The sequence below is a fragment of the Chiloscyllium plagiosum genome, unplaced genomic scaffold, assembly GCF_037043375.1.
Source record: "Chiloscyllium plagiosum isolate Xiang-an unplaced genomic scaffold, Cpla_swu_hap1 HiC_scaffold_25, whole genome shotgun sequence".
In the NCBI taxonomy this organism is placed as follows: Eukaryota; Metazoa; Chordata; class Chondrichthyes; order Orectolobiformes; family Hemiscylliidae; genus Chiloscyllium; species Chiloscyllium plagiosum.
In genome coordinates, this window is record NW_028270163.1 from 40,729,836 (window position 1) to 40,750,758 (window position 20,923).

Here is a 20,923-nt window from a genome sequence, read left to right on the forward strand (position 1 = left end):
CTAACCTTTGCTATTGTGGTTTATGACATTTTCCACACTTCCTTTGTGCCATATCCAAAGAATGAACAAGGACTCTTGCATGAATGGTCATTTACGGATAAGCTTGTAATAAAATTCAAGCCACAAACTGTGACTCATTGCTTGTGCATAAAAGTACATCAATACATTTATTGAAGTCACTGTTTTATAAAAGTGTCAAAAGTAGTAAAAATAAAACTTTTTAATACATCAAATGTAATGTCAATAATAGATTATTTCTTTCTAAATCAATTAGCTCTCACTGCAGCTTGCTTTTTTACCTACATGCATCATGAAACCAACTGTAAAAATATTAATCAAGGTCACAAAATTAGACTCTTTTCCCCCTTGTCTTCCGCAACCATGAACTGAGGGAATCGTTTAGAATTATGTTAATCTGTTCCATCACAAACATTACACAACCAGCAAATCCCTTCAAAATTATCCATAGTGAAGGTTGTGTTCCACATTATTGAAGAAATAGGAGACACAAGTGATTAAATTTATCAACACATTAAAGTATTAAAGATTTATTTTCAAGTTACCGCCATCTCAAGCACTGTATTTTAATGAATGCTATATTAGCATTCAAATTGTATTCTCACAACTTAGCATATCCATATTTTAAATTATTTCAGCTTTGTAATATAAAACAGAATGTAGTCAAGTTTCCTACTTTTTTAAAAAATAACTCTAGTTTGCTTACAACACTTCCCCTGATCTGACACAAAGCTGCATAACCTTACTCAAATGTTGGGTTCCGGAAAGTAGGCAATGTGCTTGAAGAGAAAAACATCGGTGTTCAAGAATCAAACTATTGACAAAGAATGTCCACATATGTTGATTCAGTTTGAATGCAAAACAATTGCTTGATAAGCTGTTAAAAAGCAGAAATAAGCAATTTGACACGATTATAAAGTGAAGTATTATTACTATGATACTGTAAACCTGATAATCCATTTTGCCAGATACCTGTATTTAACTAGTCTATTTTCTTTTTGTTCTACCCTCTAGCACTATATACTCTTTACAAGGTTAAGGATGTTTAGAGCTTATGTATCCAAAGGCTTCTGGTAAATGGTCACCCTGAGCTGCCAATATGGCAAGGTAAGAGTGTGGCAAAGGGAACAGCATCACACCCATCTACATTTGTCTGAGTTGCCACCAAAAAGTACAACTTAGGCTCATCAATATGCAACCTCTAGCGGATTTCTCAAGGTTGGTAAAAGAAAATTGAAGAAGAGAGGTTCTTCAAATCTGTAGAATATTTTTGGCTCTTCAGATTATTGCCTCTTCTCCTTCAGAACTATCAGTCAACTTCTGCTCCTCCCTTCATTGAGTATTTTGATTTTATTTTCACCAAATCCAATCAAAATTATTCTCTAATAAAAACCAAAAGAACTGCAGGTGATGTAAATTAGAAACAAAAACAGAAGTTGCTGGAAAAGCTCAGCAGATCTGGCAGCAGCTGTGAGGAGAAATCAAAGGAAGGTCACTGGACGCACATTTCCCTCCACACATGCTGCCAAACCTGTGGAGCTTTTCCAGCAATGTCTGTTTAAAATTATTCTCTTATTTGTTTTCAGTTCTTTTGTAGGATTGATGTCCAAGTACAAAGTGACCTTTTTCGATTAAATATTTTAAATCTTTTTTAGTTCCAGGTTATTAATATTTCTGAAAAACAAGTTTTGGGTTCTCTGTTCTTATATTTCATGTGTTTGTACTTCACCATTGATATTGGCATATTCTGTCACAATACATTTAAGCTACAAAATAGTGGTATAACGTAGGGTGATTACAAGATAGGAAATTTATAAATAGGTTTAGATGATTGCAATGCAACACTTATATAAATTGAAGTAGATTACAATAATTGCCCAAAATTCAAGGTATGATTATTATGATCTCATTTCATGATACACTACGAAAAATGTGCACTGGCTTTGGTCAGGATTTGTTGATGACTTCTCCTTCACCAATGCGTGAGATGGATAATGGAAATCACTATTCCATTTCATCAAGTTAGATATGGTCTGTTTAAAGCTGATAAGACAATGGGTACGGTGACACGTTTCAGTAAGAAAAAAATGATGCATTTCGTATCTCTCTGACAAAAGGATTCAGATAACAAACTCGATTTAGGGTCAGATATACAATTACTCATCCTGGTAAACACAGGGAGAACAGAACTGACTTGGCAATGGTGATTCAATTCTTCAATATCCCACTGCACTCCTCATGAGGTCATTTGTGAGAGGTACCAGAATGCGTTTATGTATTAGATACTGTCAATCACTTCAGAACTGAATTAGGGGAGAATATTGATAGTATAGATGGAAGAAAGTTTTCAGAAAAAATCATGCTTATTGTACATCATGAAAAAAATCCACAGTTTGATTTTTTAAAATTTGATCCCATCCATTCTTGAATGCAAGTCAGAACTCTTGATTTCTTTCCCCTTTCAATTTAGAAGCACTTGCATGAAGTACATACTATCTTCCAGCTAGCTCACTTTAAAGGAATGGACAATATATTGCTCAATGACAGTCTCCAACATAAGATGAAATTTGTGCTCACTCGCTACTACAAAGAATACTTGCCTCTGCACAAACATTCAGAGGAAATTTAGAATGGAAAAGAACTTCCCACAAATGTCTAAATGACTGGAGTACAGAACTGTTTTGACCTTAGCATCAGAGAACAAATAATTGAGTGTATGGGTCATAATTTTCACATAGCTTGGTTGCCTGATTATGCAGTTTGTAAAGATCAATCAGAATTTTAAAAATTTCCACAAAGCAGATAACTTAGGGCAGCATGGTGGTGCACTGGTTAGCACTGCTGCCTCACAGTACCAGGGACCAGGGTTCGGCTTCAGCCTCAGGTGACTTTCTGTGTGGAGTTTGCATATTCGCGCTGTGTCTGTGTGGGTTTTGTCTGGGTGCTCTGGTTTCCTCCTTCTGTCCAAAGATGTTCTGGATAGGTGGATTGGCCAAGAGAAATGCAGGGTTACAGGGGTGCATATGGGTGGGGTGCTCTTCAGAGGGGCAGTGCAAACTCAATGCACTGAATGGCCTCTTTCTGCACTGTACTGACTCTAATGATTCTTACCCCAATTCAACATTTAAATGATTGTGATTGCACATTTATAAATACTAGGAGAAAGTGAGGACTGCAGTTGCTGGAGATCAGAGTTGAGTGTGTGGTGCTGGAAAAGCACAGCAGGTCAGGCAGCATCTGAGAAGCAGGAGAATAGACAATTCAGGCATAAGCCATTCATCGAGGAGCAAGAGAAACATCAATTCTCCTGCTCCTCGGATGCTGCCTGACCTGCTGTGCTTTTCCAGCACCACATTCATTTATAAATACTCACTGATTGACAGAATCGCATCGCGTGAAGCCAAGACCCACCTTGAGCATGCTTTCTGAGTAGTAATGAATTCCAGCACCACATCCGACAACACTCCCCAAGGACAGCATCCAGCCCAGTATATGAACTGATAGATTTTCCATCCATTGAGTAATACTTGAGTGAGTTGCACGGAATTTGTGCTCAGTAAGAGACTCCTAATTGAGAAAAACAGCAACATTTTAGCAGGAATATAGATGTATATTGATGTCATTCTTTCACTGAATCTCCGGCTGCTTATTTGCCAATTCAAGAAAAAGTATCACTGCTGAGTCACCTTGTCCTACAAGGTTGTTAACGTAATCCACCTCCACCATTTCCCCCAACTCTCCAAACCACTGGTAAGTGCTGGCTTGTAACAAAACACCTTGCAGCCTCTAACATAAAATTGTGATATTATTTGATTTCCTTGTTGTTTCCAACTTCCAACAGTAGAACATTGTGAGGAGGCAGTAAATAGAGGGTAACATGTTGATGGGATAGTGATTCATTAAGGAAGACAGCAAATAGAGTCATAGAGATGTATAGCACGGAAACAGACCCTTCGGTCCAACTCGTCTATGCTGACCAGATATCCCAACCCAATCTAGTCCCACCTGCCAGCACCCTGCCCATATCCCTCCAAACCCTTCCTATTCATATACCCATCCAGATGCCTTTTAAATGTTGCAATTGTACCAGCCTCCATCACTTCCTCTGGCAGCTCATTCCATACACGTACCACCCTGTGTGTGAAAATGTTGCCCCTCAGGTCTCCATTATATTTTTCCACCCTCACCCTAAACCTCTGCCCTCTAGTTCTGGACTCCCCAATCCCAGGGAAAAGACCTTGACTAGTCATCCTATTCATGCCCTTCCTGATTTTATAAACCTCTATAAGGTAACCCTTCAGCCTCCGACGCTCCAGGGAAAACAGCCCCAGCCTATTCAGTCTCTCCCTATAGCTTAAATCCTCCAATCCTGGCAACATCATTGCAATTTTTTTCTGATCCTTTTCAAGTTTTACAACATCCTTACGATGCCTAACAGTAAAATAAAAATCATCCTGAACATTAATTTAAAAATAAGTTAAATCTGTGCTGAGTACCAGTCATGGTGTCAAACTGATTATGTTAATTGCATTGCCCATCACAGATTTAAAATGGATGATTCCATTAACTTTCCCAACTGCAGTTAAGAAAATCTGCCAAGAAGCTTGGACCAGATTAACTGTTTTATATCATTATTGTACGATGGTCTCTAGTACCAGAAAGCTAACCCTTCCCCAGTACCTTCCACTATTTTTGCAACTCATTGGAAGCAGTCTGTACCAAAGATTGTTGAAACTCTTCCCTGTTTCATACAGTAAGGGTATATAATCGAGAGAAACAGACAGATATGAGGCTTAAATGTGTAATTGCTAGGTTGAAAGTCAAGTGTACCAAACTACCAAACTGATAGCTGTGTGAGAATCCAGTTTAATCACAGAACACAACATTTAGCAACTTACCTTTAACCGGGTGCTGATGTTCTCATAATTTGACTCAACCGACTGTTTCTGTGTCATTTTAAAATCCCAAGAGCAGAATACTTTCGTCACCAGATTCCCGTAGGTGCTGCCCACTCTGTAACTCTCTCCAAAGGCTTTGGACAGGCTGGAAGGTCAAAATTCTCAGGTTATTTATGGCTTCTGCAAGTTATGAAACCCATTCTGCACTTTGTAAAATAGGCTTCATTTTTAACTTGCTCAGTGAACTTTAAACTGACCTACACAAATTCAAAAACCCATTCAAAATTCACAGCTATTTATTGGATCCCATGTCGATTCTTATCAACTCTCAAATTTCCTTATTTTGCCCTTAACATTATCAAGTCGAAATAATTTTACTACCATCTTAAAAATGGAATTGCTGACATGTGATTCAGTGCCAGGGCCAGGGCGCAGTTCAATATTTTTATCTTCCTTTCCCATACACAGTTTCTATTTGGGAAACTGCTACACAGAACTGACAATGGCACAGGGGGATAAAATGTTAACGTTGGTTTAAATCACTTCTACTGTCATGGTCACTGACCTAATTATTAGTAAGGAGAACTATTCTAGACCCTCCCTTGGCTATACTCTCACTCTGTTGAATGAAAACAATTATTTCTCTCAATTTTCACCCAGCAGCATATAATGATGAAACAGGACTATATTTTTCTGTTAGATTTGCCATATACAATGGCTAGGACTTCAATGATCAGGAAGACACATTAAGTTCCCAGTGCTTCATGTATTCTTGAAATAGCACAGCGTTAGCAGTGCCAATTAATGATTAGATTCAGAGGTGAAAGCAAAATGATGATTTCTATTCTATAGTTGTAATGTAAAAAGAAATAGAATCCCTACGTGCAGATAGAGGAGAAAGTGAGGTCTGTAGATGCTGGAGATCAGAGCTGGAAATGTGTTGCTGGAAAAGCGCAGCAGGTCAGGCAGCATCCAGGGAACAGGAGAATCGACGTTTCGGGCATAAGCCCGAAGAAGGGCTTATGCCTGAAACGTCGATTCTCCTGTTCCCTGGATGCTGCCTGACCTGCTGCGCTTTTCCAGCAACACATTTCCAGCTACGTGCAGATAGAGGCTATTCATCCAATAGAATCTGCATCGACTTTCTGAAGAACATCCCACCCAAACTCACTCCGCCATCCTCTCCCCATAAGTCCGCATTTATCATGGCTAAGCCACCTAGCCTACACATCCTTGGAAACTATGGAGCTATTTAGCCAATCCACCTAACCTGCATAACTTTGGACTATGGGAAGTAACTGGAGGAAACCCCTGCAGAGGAAGAATGTATAAACTCCACACAGACAGACAGTCACCTGAAGGTTAGAATCAAACCTGGATCTCAGTGTTAACTGCTGTGGCACCGTACTGCTCCACTTACAGCCCAACAGATCAAAATCAGTTCCCAACAAAACTCATCAGCATGATGCATGACCTCCACTCTAACTCTCTCTCCCTAACCCCTCCATGGATATGGCTTGACCTACTAAGGGTTTTCTGCACCTCCTGCTGTATTTCAGATTACCAACATACACAGAATTTTATTTTTGTCCGAATTCAAGAATCCAACCATGTGAACATAGATACATTAGAAAGCAATCCAAATTAACACAACCATCTTCTCCTGTGAAATGAGAAAAATAAGAAGTTTACTTTCGCTGCAGTGACTGGGCAGAGTTTTGCATTTGGTAACATAAGCAAAGAAAGGTATTTTACCAATGGACCAGGATTATGCAGGTGATGAAGAAGGAACCTCCAATCGTGTAAATATATGCTATTGGCATATTATATGGCAGCTTAGAAGCACTCTTATTGTATTGTCCGTGCAAGATACTCCAAGTGTTATTTGTATAATACCCATAGTATAGAGCCGTGTCTGTGAAATATCCCTTAAAGAGAAAAGAAAGCAGTTTAAACAGTTAAGATCAAAAGCATTGCGAGCATGCTTACTCAGATTGGGTTTATTTTTGCAGCAAAGAGCAGATGCTTGTCCTTTACTGTAGAAAACTAATGAAGGCTGATTGTTACATCCATCATCTTACGTCTTGATTCATCAAAGCCACTTTGTTTCAGCAAACTTCTGCGATGTTCAACAGAATGTGGCAGCTGAACATTCTAAATTCCTAACTTGAGCTCATTAGCAACTTGATTAAAACAAATTGTGACCAAAATTTTTAAAAATATTCTTCATATTTAATCTCATATTAACCTGCACCACATTTATTCCTTTAAAAAGTCAATAAGGTAATTTGTTCTCATGCAAGGACAATGCAGGGATGAAGGGAGGAGGTCAGCTTAATCTCTTTTTTTTCCCTCCATCATCTAAGCATTTTGTTTGCTTCAGTAATTTTCTCCTCCCTACACGATAGTCCAACTAAAGAACTGCAATGCTCTCAAGGAGGTTTATTATCTCAAATTTATACCCTATCATTAGGGGTACCTAGTTGTCACCATGATCAGCTCGGCCGGTCTGGCAGCACCTGTGAAAAGAAATCAGAGTTAACCCAGAAATCAGGACCTGGTGACCTTTCCTCAGAACTGAGTTGGGTCACTGAATCCAAAATGTTAACTCCAATTTCTGATCAACTGGAAGCAGCTATGTAAGAACCACATGGACTATTGCCCTCTGGAAACTAAAGCCTTGCAAACTCGTAACTAATCCAAAGATTTTTGTAATATATTACTGTAACAAAGCATTCCACCAGAGCAAAGCAAAAATCGCTCAATGTCAAAGGAAGCAGGGAGTTTTGTATGTCTGACAGTTTTTAAATATATCCTTTGGGCTCAATGTTTTATACTCATGGCTATATGCTTTTCTGATAGATGGACAGGTTTCATCTGAGGACTATTTTTTCAGTCAGTATTGTGTGGGAAGGGGACTATTAGAGACTGTTAGAGTATAAGACTGTTAGAGATTGACTTCTGTTGATAGATAACATCACTTAGGTTTCTGTTTATACCACCATTTCATTGTCAGGTCAACTACCACTGTGGTTAAGCTGAGTGACTGCTATTAATAAGGATGATTTAAATTCAAAATGGAGAATATGGCTGCAGAAATTTACTTCAGTCATGCATAAAATGAGCATGGACATTTTCTGAGTTTGTTTTCTGTTAAACATATTTATTGTAACCTTAAAACATTATTAAACATATGTGTTTCTACTAAATATGACTGGTGGAGAAGCTCTTGATCAGCAAATGGATATGGTAAAAATTTTAGACCTGTCTAAATTCTTCACTATGGATGGCACAAATATACAGCATTGCATCCTCGCCAATCCAGGTGGCTTAAGGCCAAGGCATTTCTGGATTTTGGAATTCTGAGATTTAGAATTTTCTGGATTCTAGAATAAGCCTAGAATGCCTAACTACAAGTGTGTGAATCAGACACAAACAGATATCGAGCCACAAAACATGCCAAATAACTGTTCACAGAAGTATACTTTTCAAACCCATTCACTTCAAAGAATAAGCTGGTACACAAATGCACAGCAGTCCAGAATAAAATTAATCAGCTTTAACAGTTAAATAGTTAACTCCTTTAAAAAGATTCTATAAAAGGTTCCATAAGGCTTGTAAATCATAAAGCATTCATAGAATAAATGTGAAGACAAGTTCTTGGCTCATCTTTCACCAACATGTGTAAAATAATTTTCCAATGTGACCCCATTTTAACACATGCAAACAAATAAAACCAGCCACTCCACTCCATCAGTTTCACACCAGACATATCAATTGTGGAGCTACACTTGCCTTGCTCCACTGACATCAAATTAATGCACCAACACCCCAGGCCCTCCCAACATCTGCTGATAAAAATATTTCCTTCATTTGAAGAGCACTTTAGGTGGTTACAACATTCACTCTTGCATTCACAGAATCATTCAGCGACAGCACGGAAACAGACCAATACAGTCCAACTCATCTATGCTAGCAGCTCATTCCATACCACACTCTGCATGAAAAAGTTGCCCCTTAGGTCTCTTTTTTATTTTCCCCTCTCACCCTAAACCTATGCCCTCTAGTTCTGGACTCCCCCATCTCAGGAAAAAGACTTTGTCTATTTATCCTTTCCATGCCCCTCATGATTTTATAAATTTCCATAAGGTCACCCTTCAGCCTCAGACGCTCCAGGGAAAACAGCCCCAGCATATTTTAACTCCCCCTATAGCTCAAACCCTCCAACCCTGGAAACATCCTTGTAAATCTTTTCTGAACCCTTTCAAGTTTCACAACATCCTTCTGATAGGAAGGAGACCAGAACTGCATGCAATATTCCAAAAGTGGCCGAACCAATGTCCTGTACTCTAAGCAGACATGATTCAGTGGCCCAGGGATCTCCAGACAGAGCTTCTGGACTGGGGCACATCCTCTCCATACCAACCATTATGCCCAGAGGAGGTACAGCTTACCGCTGCTCAGCTGAGAAAATGTTCTGGACACCCAGTGTGGAGACCCATGGAGTGGAAACGTAGTAATGAATATGCAAGCTTTCCCCAGGGGAAAAAAGCTGATTCATAGGGTTGTGTGTGTCTTGGGGAGGATGTGAGGAAACAATAATCCCTGACATAGTTTTATAGCATTACAGCAGGGCCTCAAAAACAGTTAAGAATCGCTGTTTAAATTTCACTTACAATGCCAGTCAGCAGCTCCAGTCCAAAGAATTGCCTTTCTGGGACTTTAGGGGGATGAGTAGCTTGGGGAATGACAATGAAGAACACATTCATGAGAAGGTGGAAAGCATTGAATATCAGCAGCATCTTGAGGAAGATGAAATATGAAAGCACCCCTGTTCCAAAGCGGCCACTGATCTGTTTCAGGGCAATCTGCCTTAAGTGAAACGCATGCAGAAGGGAAAGAAATCCATACCAGCATTGCCTGACAGCCTAACAACAAAACAGATAAATGGGGTTAAACACTCTGTAAACAGAGAACAAGCCATTTCACTGCTGTAAAGACATTTCTTTGATTTACAAGGTAGTTGTGAAGATAATATTGGCAGAGCTCTCAGCAATAATGAAATATATTGCATGCATTTTTTTAGAAAGCACATTTGGGAAACCTTTGAGGAAGTAATATTTCTACAGCTGCAGTTTCAAATGTGCTACATTCTAATGTCATTTTAACTTTGAAAAAAAATGCAAATATTACTTGGAGTGAATACAAAATCTAAACTTTTGTAAGAGAAGCAAGAAAAATTGGATAGAAATAGTCTATGACTGCCCATCGGATAAATTATTTCAGAGGAATATATAATTTAAAAAGAATAAATAATGTTTGTTCAATTTTAGTTTCTTTCATTAAATTAATCTTGAGATACTTACAATGATTAGAGTGTACTTTGTGTGACTCCAACATGATAAATTCTCATCAAGCGGGACACTGCTGTGATCTTTACAGTTCGATGTCATACGTCTGTAAGAACACAGAATTATTAAAGGAGTTAAAGCTCCTCTAAAGAAGTTAAATCGATCAATTTCTACAGTTCTTTGGGTTACTTCCCACCACTGAAAGCTCAATCAAGTAACAAGAAACCAGTCCACCACAAGAAACTTCCTGTTTGAACAATATACTTTGATTTCTATGTTTAAATGTGGGATACTTTCAAGTTACACTTGGACCTGATGTATTCTGCAATTTTACTTTTGGAAAGTGGAGGTCATGTGCTTAAAATAGCTGCAGGATAATGTAAAGGAGACAACTTTACCCAACAATGCTACAATTATGCCAACCTATCTCCCAGTACACAACCCCCCTGGCCGGCATATTCCCATTAACCAATTTGCACACTACCCTCATACCCCATTCAAATGTACCCATCTCTCAAGGTCCCTCATATTGTTCCGATGCTATCTCCCATCCTCTTCCGAAAACCCTTTGTCCCTCATCTCCCATAGCAATTCACCTATTATTATCTACCATGGGCATTAATCTAAGAGACATTCTGACAAAAAAAATTAAGCTATCATTCTATCATACTGTTACTACTGAAAAAGCACATTGTTCATTTTGTTACAAAAATCCCAAATATATTGAAATTGCTACAATTAATCTTTTATATAAACAAACATGAGACTCAAGTTCTGAATACCTTATGTCAATAAACACTTCAATTCAACACACAGCTGGAAGTGTCCATCAATAGGCACACCACTGCAAGGTTGATTGTTTGCAGCACAAATCCTACAGTATCATAGTTTGACACGAACAGGTACTCTGAAAAATGTCGGATTGTTTATTTAGCTCCACTTTTGTTTGGACAAATCTTTGACAACTTTAACAGTTCTAATAGGCTTGTGTATGTATTACAAATAAACAAGTCTTTTCACAATCCCAAAAGGTGTTTTTCCTTTACGTTGTCCCAGAACAAGATCCAAAAGATGTACCTTATCTCTCCAAAATCATTGCACCAGCCCTCATGAGCCCCTCACCACCACTGCCCCACCCCACCCCACCCATGAAGCCATGCAACCTAATTCACTCTACTCATTCCACTGTGGCCCTTCATAGCCCTATGCCAATTTATTGGCTGTTACCACCCACCTGCCTTTCTATCTTCAATTACCATACCAAGCCATTGAGTATCCTCGATGCATTTGTTGCTCCAACATCATCAGAAGCTCACCGTTACACAGGATAAAGCCGCCTTCTCGACTGGCACCCCATTTAACACTTTGTACATTTGTTCTCTCTGTCTACAAAATGGGATATTCTATCATCAGAATTCACACCAGTTGCTTTTAGCTGCGTAACAATGCTACCTTTACTCCATTCCCAAAACGTGCTCTCATGTGTAAACACTCCTGATGAGCCATCAATGTTGCCAGAGTCAAAACGTGTGAGCTGGAAAAGCACAGCATCCGAGGAGCAGGAGAGTCAACATTTCAGGCATAAGCTTTTCATCATGTCAGAACTAATTATATAGTATGAATGTAGTACGCACTATGATCTTGCACGTGAAATGCGTGATTTCTGAAAGAATCTCTATAAATTATAATTTGCAACTTTTTCATTGTAGGTCCACAGACATTATAGATCAAATCAAAATCATTTAAACTTCAACATTAACTTCAGCTAGCTGAACTAGTTTTAAAAGCATGTTAAAGTTAAGGCTACTATGGAGACATAAAAGATATTGATTTTTTTTCATTCTGTAAAAGTATTAAAAATTCAGTTCTCAAAAGCCCACGTGAAGCCAATTTGCTTACCAAAGAAAACCCTTAATGCAATATGAGGTAGAAGAACTGCTGAGCTGTCCTTTTAAAATACATAACTGGGTTAATGGCACTGCAGTGAAAATTCATCTGATAAATGAAAGTCTATTCTAAATCGGTTCCAGAATCTCTGGAGGAGAAAGGACTCTTGACAGTACACAGTATGGATAATCACATAGCAAGTAGATTGCCACAGTAATGGAAACTTGTTGACCCTTTATCATAGTAAAGCATCCAAACATGCTTCATAGGGAAGATGTGCAGGTTAGGTGAATTGGCCATGCTAAATTGCCCATTGTGTTCAGGGATGTGTAGATTAGGCGCAATAGTCAGGGGTAAATGTAGGGTGGGGGAATGGGTTTAAGTGGGTTACTCTTCGGAGTGTTGGTGTGGACTTGTTGGGCGAATGGCCTATTTCCACTCTGTAGCGATTCTATAATACATCAGGGAACACTATTGAAACAAATTTGATAATAAGCTATAAAGTTCAGATGGCGAAAAACATGTCTCTTAAAGGAATAAAATAAAAGGAGGAAGGCATTTTCCAAAGCTCAGGGCCCAAGCAGGTGAAAACAAGGTCATCAATGGTGGAGTGGTTAAAACATGGATGCTCAACTGGCTAAGATTGGAACAGTACAGATATCTCACAGGAAGTGACAGTGGTTTGGGAGGTGGGGGTGTTGTGAATAGAATAGGTAAAGGGCAGTAAGCACCATGGAGGGATTTAAAAACAAAGATAGCAATTTCAAAATGGCCACATTGCTTAACAAGAGCAAGTCCAAGTATGGCTTCTGTCACTTGAACACCTACCTGTACACAGGGACTATCAATACAGAGGACGTGTCAAGTCAATTGCGAACAGTATTTACAGGAAATGGATGACAAGTCATTGCAGTTGTGTGTTAGAAAAGAGTATTTTAAAAGCATGAGGGCTTTGGAAAGAGTGACAGCTCTACCATAACTTCTCTAAACTCACCTCAAATTTCCTCATGACAATCTTTCACCTGGGAACTTCTGGACAGTTTGCCGATGTGTGCTTTCAAACTGCCCATGAAGCACATGACTTATCTAACGGAGAAAACTACACTACAAAAGGCATCATTTAAATACTTGTAAGTTTCCTAGCAAGCTCAGGATAACAGTGGTGATGTAACAACAGAAACAAATACAGCTGAAAGAAAACTCAGCAGGTCAGGCAAAAAAAAAATGTAGATCAGTGTTTTAAATCAAGAGGAGATTTTGTTAGAACGAGTTAGAACACATCAGTGACTATGTAACGTTCATTATGGAATTATCTCAAAGTAGACACTTGATTTCCAGTAGGATGTCTCTTTTGTGAAATCAGAAGATGTACTGCAGTTCGTAAAATAAACTCTGATTTGTGCACAAGTCACATTGTTAAATTTTAATGTTAACTTTTTTCATTTTTCTTACATATAAGCTCATGATTTGTGCTTGCAGCTTCTGTAAAATTAGCCTGTTTTGTCCATACAAATAAACGTTGGAGAAGTTACATTTTTGGGTGCGCAATGTAAAATCACATTTTTATTGAATGGCTAATAAAAGAACAATTGCACAGAACAGAAGAGAAAGGAAAACTCAAATCCTATCTTATCTGACTGAAACATATCAACTGTTTCGTACAATTTTTGCTTCCCTGATTTTTCTTCTATCATCCTCCCAAGGTGTAGAGGTGATGATGGGCAAATTTTCAAAACTAAGAGGCCATTTCCTTCTGAGAGGAAGCCTGGTATTTTGGTCAACCATATTCTAACCAAGAACGAACCTCAGTGCATCTCAGGAATGTTTTTACTGGCTGACAAAATCTAGACTAGGCAAAATAAAACTGAGATACACTGTTTTGGCTCTGCCTCTGCACAGCCAACTCTGCAAAAATCAAAGATTCTGTGTCTTTAAGGCGTGATACCAGAACAGAGCATTTTCTTACTGGGTCACAGATGTAATAAACATAATATCTGACATAAAATTGGTGGAAATCCCCTTACATTTCACAGCACCTAGCCTTATGCTGGCTTTTAACTATTTCCTCAGAAATGTACTCAGGAGAAAACAGCAAATCCTTTCTGGTAATTTTATTTAAAACTCCTGAAGTTCATCCATTGTTTTCACCATTTGGAAGAATTTAGGCCTTTTGTTAATGGACTCGAAGATCCCCAGACCTAAGTATGCAGTAACAGCCATCTGGTCTAGGCCATGTTGTCTGATTTTGAGAAAATGAGCTCAAAACAAGAACAGCCCAGTAGGAGAGAGAGATTTAATCAATTATTTAGATGAATGGAATGCAGGACAGTTCTCTTTTAAGTCACACAAAATGACTAATGGGTAGATGCAATTTATTCCTTGTTTTATACTGATGTGTCAAGATTGCTTGAAGTGAGATTGGGCACTATTGTTGCTCTGTACATTCATTATTGTTTAGAAAAAAATGTGATTTAAATTTAGGTTCATCTTAACAAATCACACTGTTATCAATGATCAAGTGAGTTTTGAAGTGACTTGTAGCTCAGTTTGAGGTTCTGGATGTAGGTTTACTCACTGAGCTGGATGGTTCATTTCCAAATGTTTCATCACCCTACTAGGTAACATCTTCAGTGGGCCTCCAGGCGAAGCACTGCTGATAGTTCCTGGTTTCTATTTATATGTTTGGGTTTCTTTGGGTTGATTATGTCATTTCCTGTGGTGATGTCATTTCCTGTGTTTTTTTTCTTTCTCTCAGGGTGTGGTAGATGGGGTCTAACTCAATGTGTTTGTTCATAGAGTTCCGGTTGGAATGTCATGCTTCTAGGAATTCTCGTGCGTGTCTCTGTTTGGCTTGTCCTAGTATGGAAGTGTTGTCCCAGTCAAAGTCCTTATCTGTATGTAAAGATATTAGTGAAAGAGGGTCATGTCGTTTTGCAGCTAGTTGATGTTCATGTATCCTGGTGGCTAGTTTTCTGCCTGTTTGTCCAATGTAGTATTTGTTACAGTTCTTGCATGGTATTTTGTAAATGACATTAGTTTTGCTTGTTGTCTGTATAGAGTCTTTCAAGTTCATCAGCTGCTGTTTTAGTGTGTTGGTGGGTTTGTGGGCTACCATGATGCCAAGATGGCAGTCATTTCCGAGAGGTCTTTGATGTAGGGGAGAGTGGCTAGGGTTTCTGGATGTGTTTTGTCTGCTTGTTTAGGTTTGTTGCTGAGAAATCGGCGGACTTGTTCATTGGATTATAAGGGGCATGGATAGGGTAAATAGACAAAATCTTTTCCCTGGGATCGGGGAGTCCAGAACTAGAGGGCATAGGTTTAGGGTGAGAGGGGAAAGATATAAAAGAGACCTACAGGGCAACCTTTTCACACAGAGGGTGGTACGGGTATGGAATGAGCTGCCAGAGAAAGTGGTGTAGGCTGGTACAATTGCAACATTTATGAAGCATTTGGATGGGTATATGAATAGGAAGGGTTTGGAGGGATATGGGCCGGGTGCTGACAGGTGGGACTAGATTGGGTTGGGATATCTGGTCGGCATGGACAAGTTGGACAGAAGGGTCTGCTTCCATGCTGTACATCTCTATGACGCGATGACATCCCAAACAATGTAATAACATTGCTCAAGGAGGTGACTTATACCAACATACAAATGTAAAACGTAGAAAATCAAAGACACGGCCTATAAGAAACATCACTGGACGTCTCTTGTAATCTATGGGGTGTAGTTACATCCATTATACTATTGGTTCTAAGACTTTTAAAAAGCAACAGTGGAGAAATAGCAATGTGCAGCACAAATCAGTGTGGGGTGTGGCTTGGAGACTGTCTTGCAAGTGATGTTGCTCCCTTGCTCCTGCTGCCCTGATCATGTCTGACTGCACAGTGGAGGAAAAGACATTGATGAAATAGCTAAAGGTGGCTGGGCCAAGGACACCAACCTGAGGAACCACTGCAGGGATTTCCCAGGATGGAGAAGAATTACTTTCAACAACCACAACCAGCTGCCTTGTTGCTAGGTATGACATTAAAGATGGAGAATGCTCCCCCCACCCCCACCAAATCCTGCTCAGTCCAGGTTCACCAGCTCTCCTTGATGTCAAACTTGGTCAAATACTGCCGTAATGTCAAGGACACTTTCACTTCACCTCAAATTCAGCTTGTTTGTCTATATTTGGATGAAGGCTGCAATGAGGTCAGGAGCTGGGTGGCATTGACAGAGCATCAGTGAGTAGGTTACAGCTCTACAAGAGTGCCACTTGAAAGCACTGATGGCAACCCCTTTGTCACTCTAATCACTACAGAGTTGCAATTAGTCTGTGTAGCAGCACAAGTAGAAGAGGGGCATGGAAAATATGTAAGTTTGCAACTGCTCATCAAATTATCCACATTGCATGTCTGACCTTAGTTCCCTTTTCACAGAAAGGTTCAGTGGCATGGTCCGTAACACCCTGGTGCATTCACTCCCAGTCAATTGCTGCAATTCAGTCAACAGCTTCTTCTTTTCTGAAATATAGAACCAAACGTAAGACATCCATTCCTCCGGCCTTTTGTAACAAAACAGCAACCAAAGTACACAAATCCAAACCAGGAGGGTCAGGAACCTCCTATGAACCAAATAATTTTCCATATTTAAAAGATATAGAGCCATACTGCATAAAGACACCTTTCAGTCCAACCAGATCGTGCCAAAGATAATCCCAAACCGAACCATTCCCACCTGCCTGCTCCTGCCCCACGTCCTTCCAAATCTTTTCTATTCATGTACTTATCTAAGTGTCTTTTAAACATTGTAACTATGTCCGCAATCATCACTTGCTCAGGAAGTTCATTCCACATGTGAACCACTGTCTGTGTTAATAATTTGCCTCTCAAGTCCGTTTTAAAATCTCTCTCCTCACACCTTAAAAATAAACCCCCGAGTCTCGAGATCCCTCACCATGGGAAAAGAGCAGAACTCTTCTCAGACATGGTGACTGAAAATGAGTTTCTAAATTCTTAATCATGTTCAAAACCTTGTGGAGGAAAAGGCCTTCAGCAGATAATACAATGGCTGTGCCTTACAGCATGTGACAACCTTTTGAGACAACATGTATTTTAAATAAGGTTTCGGCTTCTCAAGATTACTCCAGTGCAATAGGTAGCCATGAAACTTCAGAAAGTAGCCGATCTGAATTTGATTCCTAGCTGTAGAGCAGAGTTCAGATGTTTTCAATTTTCAACCAAACACAATTTGAAATTAAAAGTAGAGCCTGTCTAAAGCTTTGACCGAACGCTAATGATTTGGAAGCAAGAAATTTTGATTTATTTTTCACCATTTGGAAGGCAGGGGAAATCTGCAAATTCTCTGACTCCCTTTGATCCCTGAACACTTCACTCAATTGTCACAGCTGCCAACGGCAACAATACACAGTAGGACATTTCTGTGGTTTGGAAAAAAACAAAAATAGTGTACAGGTACAAATCCTGAATAAAATATTTCAAACCAAAGCAGGAGGTAAGTGCGGATGAGACAGAATTTTTCAACTTTTCCAGGTATTTGGCAAAGTCAGAGCTTTGGATCTGGCTTGGCAAATGGACCTAAGTGACATTGAAAGGATTACCAAGTTTTGAGAAGATTTATAGCTCAGGTTGAGGTTCAGGATGTAGGTTTGCTCGCTGAGCTGGAAGGTTCGTTTTCAGATGTTTCATTGTCATACTAGGTAACATCAGTGAGCCTCTGGATGAAGCACTGGTGGTATGGCCCACATTTTATATAAAAACCGGGCCATACCACCAGTGCTTCATCTGGAGGCTCACTAATATGGTGACAAAATGTCTGAAAACGAACCTTCCAGCTCAGCGAGCAAACCTACATCCTGAAAGGATTACTTTGTTAAAGCTGCAATGGAATTCCCTCATGTTTTTCTTAAATAAGGAGTCCCACCAGACAGCAAATGTAGTAGAGTGACAGTTCAAAGATCATATGATTGCTTTAATCTTTCACAATGAACAGATCTAATATTAGCCCAGAAAGCTATTGTTTAAAGGGAAATGAACCCAAAGAAAGTACCCAGAGCACCTACATTTTCCTGACAATGTCTACTTTTCCACCCACTCCCCTTTTTTGCATATACTTTGCAGTGAGTGGCTCTTAAGAGAACATCATAGCAAATTGAGGCACTTTCTTTTCCTTCAGACTGCTAGGTTTGAGATAAAAAAGTAAGACTGAGGAACTTAGTGGAACCAAAAAAAAATTGAACAGATACTTGATCTGTTTTCATGGTAGAAAACACTCAAAACATTTCAAAAGGATCTGTAATCAGGTGGGGAAGTAACATACAGAATGGGAGGAAGTTAAAACAAATATCAGCATGACAGAAAAATAGGCAAACTAATGAGACTAACAACTAACATGACCCCTGGAGCTAACAGTCTATATTCCTGGGTCTTGAAGGCAGTAGTTACAGAGGAACAGGATGCTTTGGTTGTAATCTTCAAAATTCCTTAGATTCTTTAAAGATCTCAAGAAATTGGAAACACGAATGTTTGAAATTCAAAAATTAAATGCCTATTCAAAGGGAGGGAAACAAAAAGCAGGAAACTGTCAGCCAGTTGACCTGACAGCTGCCAATGAGAATATTCAGAAATCCATTAAGTAAGAAGTAGTTGCACAGTGGCTCAGTGTTAGCACTACTGCCTCACAGGGTCCCAGGTTTGATTCCAGTCTCGGAGACTGTGTGGAATATGCACATTCTCCTCGTGTCTGTGTGGGTTTCCTCCAGGGGCTCCGGTTTCTTCCCACAGTCACAAAGATGTGCAGATTAGGTGGATTAGCCATGGGAAATGAAGGGTTACAGCGATAGAGTTAAGAGGGTGGGATGCTCTTTGGAGGGTCGGTGTGGAATTGATGGGCTAAATAGCCTGCTTCCATTCTGAAGGGATCCTATGACCAAGAAGTTGTTGAAAGACTTTCAGAAAATCAGAATATAATCAAGCAAAACCAACGATGTTTGTGGAAGTGAAATAGCATTTGATCACTTTATTACAACATTTTGAGAGCACAATGTTAAGGTTTGATAAGGTGGTGGGGGGGAGGGGGCATCAATGTCACTAATTTGGATTTCCAGAAGACATTCAATAAAGTGTTACATAAGAGATTGTTATACACAAACCCTTTGCCTTGTGCGTGTGTGTGTTTGTGTGGGCATGTCTGTGTTTGTGTCGTGCGAATGATAGAGTGGCTATCAAGAAACAAGTCTAAACTAGGATGAAATATTATAAAAACAAGGAGCAATTGCTTCAATGAGTATATCAAAAATAAGGCTGAGGAAAAAGGGAAACAAGAAACATCGAACAAACATTTTACCTGTCTTGATGGTAGAAAATACTAAAAACATTTCAAAAGGATCAGTAATCAGGTGAGTAAGGGACTTAAGCAATTGCTGTAAAATTGTAACAAAAGGGTCATAGTCAGTTTGACAAACTTGAACTTGTGGGGATTAGTGCTGGGTCTCAACTATTTGCAATCTATATTTAGAGCAGAGATGAAGAGATTGACAGTATTACGCATAAATTTGCTGACAATACAATAGGTGGAAAAGAAATTTTGAGAAGAATGCAAAAAATAGAGATATGGGATATGATTATTTTAAGTGATATAGCAAAAAAAAATTGACAGATGAAGTATAATGCAGGCAACTGTAAGGTTATTCAGTTTGTATGAAAAGCAAAATATGAAACTACAAAATGCTGTGGTAACCAGAAGGATTTGGGGTCCTCACACATGAATCAGAAAGAGTAGCATACAGGTTCTACAAGTAATCAAAAGGAAACTGAATGGTGACTTTTATTGTAAAGAAGTTAAGAGGACAAAACAAGACAAGTCATGCTAAAACTGCATGGGGCTTTGATGAGCCCACACCTGCATACTTTGAAGTCTCCACATTCAAGCAGAGATAACACTCACATTGGAAGCAGTTCAGAGAATGATCAAATTCCTGGAATGGAGGTGTTGTCCTATTAGATAAGGTTGAGCAGGTCTGACTTGTACTCAGTGTTTAGCAGAATTAAAAGTGTGCCTTTTAAACAAGATTTAAGAGTGGGCTGACAGGGTTGATGATAATGAGCAGTGATTATCCTCATGGGAGCATAACTTCAGAACAAGGGTTACCTTTTTAGGGCAGAGATGAGGAAGAGTTACTACTCCCAGAAACTGATGAATCTTTGGGATTCTCTAACCCCGGAGAGCTTTGGCGAATACGTCACAGAATACATTTTAGGCTCACATAGACAGATTTTCAAATTATATGGCCTCAGGCAACTGTCTGTATGGAGTTTGCACATTCTCCCCGTGTCTGCATGGGTTTCCTCTGGGTGCTCCAGTTTCCTCCCACAGTCCAAAAATGTGCAGGTGAATGAATTGGCCATGCTAAATTGCCCATAGTGTAAGGTGAAGGGGTAAATGTGGGGGAATGGATGTGGGTGGGTTGCTTTTTGGAGGGTCGGTGTGGACTTTTTGGGCCGAAGGGCCTGCTTCCACACTGTAAGTAATCTAATCTAATCTAAGTAATCTAAAATAACCTAATCTAATCAAGTTTTATGGAAAACAGATAGGATAGTGAAGTTGAGGCCAAGGTCAGAGTAGCTATCATCTGTTTCAATGACAGAACAGGATCGAGGGGTTGAGTGGCCTACTCCTGGTGATCATGTTCTTAAAGTTTGTCAAGTTATGGTTTCACAATGAGGCACAATTTACATCAAAAACCAGAATAATATTGTATGACTCAA

General features: G+C 39.3%; 1 protein-coding gene across 6 annotated transcripts in view; it reads right to left on the reverse strand.

Annotated features, from left to right (window-relative positions):
• tmc6b (transmembrane channel-like 6b) overlaps positions 1-20,923 on the reverse strand; it is a 98,248-nt gene that overhangs the window by 20,657 nt on the left and 56,668 nt on the right. For all 6 annotated transcript variants that reach the window (XM_088000662.1, XM_088000661.1, XM_088000667.1 and 3 more), the window contains 6 exons: positions 16,558-16,660; positions 10,283-10,373; positions 9,593-9,844; positions 6,672-6,844; positions 4,917-5,061; positions 3,430-3,585 (listed from right to left, as the gene is read on the reverse strand). In XM_088000662.1, coding sequence (XP_087856788.1) covers positions 3,430-3,585; positions 4,917-5,061; positions 6,672-6,844; positions 9,593-9,844; positions 10,283-10,373; positions 16,558-16,660 — 920 coding nt within the window. The remainder of the gene's footprint in view (positions 1-3,429; positions 3,586-4,916; positions 5,062-6,671; positions 6,845-9,592; positions 9,845-10,282; positions 10,374-16,557; positions 16,661-20,923) is intronic.